Genomic DNA, 7,416 nt, shown 5'->3' on the forward strand with positions numbered 1-7,416 from the left:
AGCCGAGAAAACGTGAACGCGGGGGCGGCACCTGGGACCTGCCGCTGAGTGTCGCTGACGGTGCACACAGGTGCAGCGCGGGGTCACACAGCTGGCAGCCTCGTGGAGGACACGTCCACAGGCCGCAACTGCACTGCTCACCCTCAAACACGCTGCGGACAATACCCGCGTCTCTCACCACCGGCAGCTACTGAGCCATCAGCAAGGTCACAGTGACCCGCATCTGCCCCCCGCCTGAACCAGGGTGAGGAGATGCACACGTGCAACTTTAACAAGAAACACCAATTCGGTTACACAAAATGGTGTGCGTTCCTTTCATCAAGGGGCTCGTATAACAAACACTGCAGGGTTACATTCTGAGCTTCTCTGTAAGAGCTCGCTTCCTTATGTCTTTCTTGATTGTGACTCTTGACCCACAAAACCCAAAATACTGACTCTTTACAGAAAAAGCTGTGAACCCCTGAAGTAGACTATTACTATCTTCGTTTTACACAGGAGAAAATGAAAGAGGTTCAGCAACTGACAGGCAAGCAGGGTAACTTCAGCGGGCATGACCTTCACCGCTGACCAGGCTGCCTCCAGTAACAAGCGAAAACAAGAACAGACCCCTGAGGAAACATAACTGATGGCATCAGTTCAGTTCAGTTCAGTCCCTCAGTCATGTCTGACTCTGCGACCCCACGAATCGCAGCACACCAGGCCTCCCCGTCCATCACCAACTCCTGGAGTCTACTCAAACTCATGTCCATCAAGCCGGTGATGCCATCCAGCCATCCATAAGAAGACACTAAAGTGACACCCACAGGACAAACACCCATTTGCAAAAACAGTGCAAACTGTTCTGAAACAGAAACAACTGGAGACAATGGGCTCAGGATCTGGTCAACGTGTTCCAACAGGAAAATACATATGCGATCCATAATCATTTCAAACAAAAGATTAATAATTTCTCGAAAAGCGGACTTCCCTGGTGGTCCAGGGGTTAACAATCTGCCTGCCAATTGACATGAGTTCAATCCCTGGTCCAGGAAGACCCCACGTGCCTGGGGCAACTGAGGCTGTATGCCAGCACTGCTGAGGCCGGGCTCTACAGTCCACGAGGCACGCACCCTAGAGCCCATGCTCTGCAACGAGAAGACTGCACGCAGACAAAAACAAATAAATAAAATTTAAAATTTCCTGAATTATACAAATTATACAAGTTATGTAAGACAACAAGTTTCAAAAAAGTAAAAATCTGGGATTTTCCCGGTGGCCCAGTGGTTGGACTCCACGCTCTCCATGTAGGGGACAGGTTCAGTCCCTGGCTGGGGAACCAAGATTCTGCACGCTACCCAGCAGGACAAAAAAGAGAAAGTAATAAAAAGTTGGAAAAAAGCAAGAATCTGTATAAAAGACTTAAATTTAAGTCCCATTATTTCATAAGTGAAACTTCATTATTAAGTGATTTAGCACAGGGAACTATATTCAAAATCCTGTAATAAATCATCATGGAAAAACATGCAAACAAGAATATGTATACATATATATGAATACATATACACTCGTGTGTGTGTCTATACATACATGTACGTATAACTGAATCACTGCGCTGTACACCGGACACTACTAAAACCTCGTAAGTCAACTATGAAGTGAAAGTCGTTCAGTCGTTTCTGACTCACTGCGATCCCATGGACTAGACAGTCCATGGAATTCTCTAGGCCAGAATACTGGAGTGGGTAGCTGTTCCCTTCTCCAGGGGATCTTCCCAACCCAGGGATTGAACCCAGGTCTCCCACATTGTAGGCAGATTCTTTACCAGCTGAGCCACATGGGAAGTAAACTATAATTCAACAAGAGAGATTTGGAAGTAATTAAATTTGAGGCCCTGAGCAAGAAACAAATCTATCAATAACCAAAATCCTGCCCCCATAAGCCTAGAGTGTCCTTTTTCTCTTTAGAGTAGAAAGATGGATACAGAAAGTATTAAAAAACATACAATCTAATAAATGTACTGCAATTCTAGGAAACAAAAATACAAATAATAAATAGAAATCCATGTTATTAGCAATTCTGTAACCAGTTTGGCCCTAAATATAGCAGTCGGTTTGGGGATTTAAGGTTTGATGTCTACTTCTTAAGGCATTTAAAACACTGAGAAGGTGATAACAAGACTGTTAACTTTAATTAAATATTCAGGATAAATTTTGATTAAATAAGTTTGCAATTAACAGTTAAATACTGAGGGGCATCTAATGTACTAAACTAATAAGTTTTACTTTATTAGTTGTACAAACAATGTAAATATTGAAGAGTGTTGGCTGATGGCAGGAGAACACCAACTGCCCAATGTACATAAAAGAGGAAGAACAGGACCTTCAACAGGATGCACTCAGTTATGGATACTCCTGTCCACACACAGCATGGGCAGAATTTGGACATACTGGACATCAAGGAGTTAATCTGCTGACTGGGAGGCAGGCTATACTTCCTGACCCCCTGGGCAGCCACCCTTAAAGGGTCAGCTTTCCACCATACCACCCAAGACCCTCAGAACACACAGTTCACACTCGCAGCTGGGAATACACCCTGGGCAGTAAAGCACGCAGACGCTGACGCAGCTGGGCCATCCTGGCCTTAGTCCCGCCAGCGGTGTCCACACTGAGCGTTGCAGCACTTGTAAAAGGTGGTCATGGGCTCATCTGCAGAGCGGGTCTGAAGCTGCATGAAATAGGCTCGAGGATGTTCACACTTGGGACATGGCTCTGGCAACGAGAAGAACAAACAGTGACCCACGTTTACTAAAAAAAAGAAACGATGCTCATGATCAACATGCTTGTTATAAGTGGACGTTTCGTGAAACACAGCTGCAGACACTCCCCAGTTCGACTGGTATCCCTCGCCTGGGGTGCCCTGCAAGGTTTTCCTGCAAGGGGCTGTCATTCCCACTGTGCTCTCACAACTGAGAGCACAACACTGTGCTCTCACAACTTGTGGTCTTGATTGTACTTTTTTCTTTTTTAATTTTACTTTCACCGAGATTTCAATTCAAGAACCTCGCTCTTAATGAAAACTCCTTCAAACACTCAGACACCATTTTGGTGTGTAATTCACCTCCCAGTGACAAATTCTGCCTGTGCAAGATTTTTCACAGAGCAGATCTGGATGGTCCTCTCTGGGGTAAAAAGACAGTACTAATCACCCTAAGCTCCTCCTCCTCTCTGGACTGGTCGTGCTGGGCTCTGTTCCTTCCTTGGTCACATCTGTCGCTATCAGAAATGAATCAAGACTCAAATCCTTACTTAACGGAATATTTAGAGCAGTTTAATATTATCTTTGACTTAAAAAAAAACTATATTAGAACAAAATCCTTAGACTGATTTTTTAATTACTCCAATAAGCATCACTATGAGGTCACCCTGAGACTTTAACTCAGGTCTGAATTACTCCACAACAGCTTGTGCCAATACTGTTTGCGTAACAAACACATCAGATAAGAAAACAGTTTCTAGTCTCAGAAGCCCACTTGATACATCACAGACTCTGCTATGCAGTGGCACAGCCAGCGGCCTCACCCTTACCCACAGCTCTGAAACAGAAAAGGTTTTCCCTCTCACCTGCAGTAGAGTCAACATTCTCCCAGGCAGCTGCTCCACCAAGCACATCATCCACTTCTTTCAGCTTTGGATACTTCCGATTTGTTACCTAACAAACAACAAACAGCAGGTCTTCAGACTCTCCCCGTAAGTGAACAGTACAAAGCCGGGTCACCAAACCATGCCTTCAAGTATCACCCCAGACTCTGCTTCCTGCCTTCAACACGAAGGGAGGAATACTAAACGAAAGCACAGTTCCTGCTGTCACAGAGCAGGAATCTCCATGAGAATCGGGAGGATCAACAATTGGGATGATCCAATAAACAAGATTCTGTGAGGACTGGATGAAGCAACAGAGCAGGAAGGGGGAAATGGCTCTGGCGTGACCCTTTTGTTCTCCCACCTCTCCAATACTTGGTCACTGAAATAAGAGATCCAAAGACGACTAAGGCCAAAGTGGAGCACTTGGCAGGGTGGCCCAGCCACTCTTCGCAGGCAGAGGTTTTTCTAACTATTCTCCAAGTTTTACCAGCCGTCCTTGAAATGTCACCCTTCACAATTTCAAACTCTAAACTCCCACAACACAGCTACATGGTGGAGCAGTATATAAACATTAAGAATGAGGTAACACCAGCGTGCTCTACTTCTAAAAACTATTAAAGGTGTTCTAAAAAGGAAAGACGCAATATCGATGGAAAGTAACGAGTTATAACACAGTATGTACCATTCCGTAATGAATATCCAATATATTCCAGATGTTCAGACTAGAATATAAGAGCGAGCAAAAACTGAAAAATGCTTGCCCTCCTACAGCCTATAGCCTAGTGTTAACAAACAAGGGGCACAAGTAAATTATAAACCGCAATGGAAGGCAAACGAGTCCTATTAAAAAAATAAGATTAGGAGAAGAAAGGCGAGGTGGACAAAGAGGCTGCAACTTTAAATAATCCTTCGGGTAAAAGCACGAGCGACGAGTGACACGGGTACCGAGGGGAAGAGCGACCCGGGCGCAAAAGCCCTACACAGGCCCCGGGAGCAGTGCGTGGCTGACGGAGAGCCTCGGGGCGGCCAGCAGGGCCCGCAGGACGCCGATCCAGGCGGGGAAGGAGGCGGGGAAGGCCCGGGTCGCGCGGCCGCCTCGCGAGAGCGTCGGCCTCCGCGCCGCGCGCGCCCACCTTGCGCGTGACGTTGTGCACGTAGGGGCAGGTGTTGCATGCGAAGCGGTGGCAGCGCTGGCCCTCCTCGACGATCAGCCCGTTCCCGCAGCCCGGGCAGAAGAGCAGCATGGCCGCCACAGGCCCGGCGCTCCCGGCAGCGCCCGCGGCAGCACTGCGCCGGCGTTCTGAGCGCCCCTTGGTCCCCGCCCCGCCCCCTGCCAGCCCACCAATAATCACGCCGCCTCCCCGCCCCCAAGTACAGCAGTGGCCGGCCGGCTCCCAGTAGCTCATCTCTCATTGGTCCTCGAATGGCCCCGCCCCCGGCGCCCCGAAGGTGGGGATATAGGAGCGGTCCCGGGGCCTGCGCGATAGCCTCTGTCGCGTGGAGCCGCTGTGCGGGCGAAGCCGGCTGGAAACCCGGCGCCCTGGAGGAGCCGCGGGTCGTGGCGCGGCCAGAGCCGCAGGACGACGAGGAGGATGAGGAGGAGGCGCTGCCGCACTCCGAGGAGGTGGACGTTTTCCAGGAGGGCCTGGCCATGGTTGTGCAGGACCCGCTGCTCTGCGACCTTCCGATCCAGGTGCGCGAGGGCCGCGTCGTTCCCACGGGGTGCGGACGGACCCTGGGACCGCTGGGGGCTGCAGCCTCGGGAAGGCGTTTCCGAGCGTAGCGGAGCGTCTAGGCAGAAGGCTCCTGTCGGGCCTGGAGGCGAACGAGGCTCTGGCCTCGGGCTTCAAATTTAAAGGGGTGCCGAAAAACCGACTAGTTAGGACATTTGACGTGTCAGCAGTGTTTTAAAAACAACCAAAAGTTGGTGTGTAGAAGCCTGGGGTAAACAAAAATAATGTAATTTTCAGACAAAAGATCAATGTTTCCCAGTTTTCCGTTCTCCTCAGACTTCAGGAAGGTTCTGCCTAACTTTATAGACGCTGTCCGCTTGTCTGCCTTTGTTGTTGGGGGTGGTGAAGGGAGCTCCCACCTCCATCCTTGGTCTTTTCCAGGTTACTTTAGAAGAGGTTAATTCCCAAATAGCATTAGAATACGGCCAAGCAATGACAGTGCGAGTGTGCAAGATGGATGGAGAAGTTATGCGTAAGTACTGCCTTCCCTCTCAGGCCAAGCAGTCTGAACTTTCACAGGAGAGGATGTTAGCAGGGCTGGTGGGTGGAAACTCCGGGCTGTGCCCAGGCCTGTTGGGCACACCCACACCTGCCCAGACTTGAGCCTTGAGAAGTAACAGAGCTCATCAGAGCTTCTGGGCTCTCCTCTTGACACCTGACGCTGGGGATCTTCTCCTGCTTGTGCAGCCGTGGTTGTAGTCCAGAACGCCACTGTCCTGGACCTGAAGAAGGCCATCCAGAGATATGTGCAGCTCAGGCAGGAGCGCGAGGGAGGCATTCAGCACATCAGCTGGTGAGTGGAGCCTTGGCTCCTCCCTCAGCGCTTCTTGGGAGACAGGGAGGACGTGCTGGACACGAGCGAGCCTTTTCATCCCCTGGGCTCTGCTCAGGATGCGGCCTAGAGCATCGAGCTCCCTGTCCCGAGCCTTTAAAAAGGGCAGGTGCTCCTGTGCCTGCGGGCCCTGTCCTAGCTGCTCCTCCTCTGCATTACCACACGGGCAGCTAGGTAGCTGCACGTGGGGACACCTTAGGGCATGCCCAGTGTGTCTGGATGCGGCTTCCCTGGTTAGAGGAGCTGCTACCAGCCCCTCGCCTGGGTGCTCTCAGCCTCCTGAATCATCCTGCTTGTGGTTCACTGAATTCCCATCTGTAGGTCCTACGTGTGGAGGACATACCACTTGACCTCCGCGGGAGAGAAGCTCACAGAAGACCGGAAGAAACTCCGAGAGTAAGTTCAGGCTCCGTCTTGAGCTACAGGGAGCTATCTGATCTGTGGCCCTTTTGTTCCCCAGGCCCTGCCATAGGACCGGGGTTTCCTCCAGAGGCTCTTAAGAAAGGAAGGGTCTTAAATCCATTCCTGGGGAGTGTGTGAGACCAGGAGAGTCCCTGACTGTCCTGCAAGGAACTCCCTGGAGACCTCCCTGCCCGGAGGACAGGAGGCAGAGGAGCTGTGGCAGTTCAGGCTGCAGAGCCAGGAGAGAGGGTTTTGAGTGTGCGTGGTGGGGGAGCATGGCCCTGCCCCCTCCTCACCTCCCCAGCACTGCGCTCTTCCTGCCTGGCCTCTCTCATCCCACACAAGCCTCGGAGGAGGAGTCACAGCTGGGCCCTTCTGTAGGCTGGACTCTGCCTTTCCTTCTCTTTCAGTTATGGTATCCGGAATCGGGATGAGGTGTCCTTCATCAAAAAGCTGAGACAGAAATGAATCTCCAGACTTGGACAGCTGTGTGTGCGGGCAGCTGAGCTCTTCCCTGGCAGAAGGAAGCCTTGGGCCACCGTGCCCTTTCCCCAGACGGGTGGGAGAGAGCCTGACCCCAGCTGGACTCGCCTGGACTCTTAAATGAACCCTGATCCCAGGGCTGTGGGCCTGGCCCTGTGTACAGAATAAACCCTGTTTTCTTTGAGGTTTGGAAAGTCATGTCCCCATAGTGGGGCACAGGTGGGGACCCTGCTGGCGGTCACACTGTTGGGATGATGTACCTGAGCCCTTGGTCACCACCCTGCTCCCCAAGCCACACACACCTGTCCTGTCATCTCTGCAGCGAGGAGGAAGTAAAAGCAGAGTG

The 7,416-nt window shown here is 51.0% G+C and overlaps 2 protein-coding genes across 2 annotated transcripts; one reads left to right on the forward strand and one right to left on the reverse strand.

Moving 5' to 3' along the window:
- Positions 1-2,145: 2,145 nt before the first annotated feature.
- Positions 2,146-4,934, reverse strand: POLR3K (RNA polymerase III subunit K). Its single transcript, XM_061400545.1, has 3 exons — positions 4,754-4,934; positions 3,600-3,687; positions 2,146-2,747 (listed from the first exon to the last, which is right to left on the reverse strand). The coding sequence occupies exons 1-3, from the start codon at positions 4,862-4,864 to the stop codon at positions 2,620-2,622; spliced, it is 327 nt and encodes a 108-aa protein (XP_061256529.1). The 5' UTR covers positions 4,865-4,934; the 3' UTR covers positions 2,146-2,619.
- Positions 4,935-5,028: 94 nt separating this feature from the next.
- SNRNP25 (small nuclear ribonucleoprotein U11/U12 subunit 25) lies at positions 5,029-7,264 on the forward strand. Its single transcript, XM_061400543.1, has 5 exons — positions 5,029-5,313; positions 5,735-5,825; positions 6,041-6,146; positions 6,507-6,581; positions 6,998-7,264. Exons 1-5 carry the CDS (start codon positions 5,044-5,046, stop codon positions 7,053-7,055), a joined length of 600 nt encoding a protein of 199 aa, XP_061256527.1. The 5' UTR covers positions 5,029-5,043; the 3' UTR covers positions 7,056-7,264.
- The last annotated feature ends 152 nt before the right edge of the window (positions 7,265-7,416 follow it).

This window comes from Bos javanicus, chromosome 25 (genome assembly GCF_032452875.1).
Source record: "Bos javanicus breed banteng chromosome 25, ARS-OSU_banteng_1.0, whole genome shotgun sequence".
Taxonomy (NCBI): Eukaryota; Metazoa; Chordata; class Mammalia; order Artiodactyla; family Bovidae; genus Bos; species Bos javanicus.

Bases quoted from the DNA above. Each gene is read 5' to 3' on its own strand.
- POLR3K (XM_061400545.1), bottom strand. From the start codon at position 4,864: ATGCTGCTCTTCTGCCCGGGCTGCGGGAACGGGCTGATCGTCGAGGAG. The intron at 3,688-4,753 runs GTGGGCGCGCGC...GTTGTTTGTTAG, and splicing joins TGCACAACGTCACGCGCAAG to GTAACAAATCGGAAGTATCC. The intron at 2,748-3,599 runs GTGAGAGGGAAA...TCTCGTTGCCAG, and splicing joins GAATGTTGACTCTACTGCAG to AGCCATGTCCCAAGTGTGAA.
- SNRNP25 (XM_061400543.1), top strand. From the start codon at position 5,044: ATGGCCCCGCCCCCGGCGCCCCGAAGGTGGGGATATAGGAGCGGTCCC. The intron at 5,314-5,734 runs GTGCGCGAGGGC...GGTCTTTTCCAG, and splicing joins TCTGCGACCTTCCGATCCAG to GTTACTTTAGAAGAGGTTAA. The intron at 6,582-6,997 runs GTAAGTTCAGGC...CTTCTCTTTCAG, and splicing joins GACCGGAAGAAACTCCGAGA to TTATGGTATCCGGAATCGGG.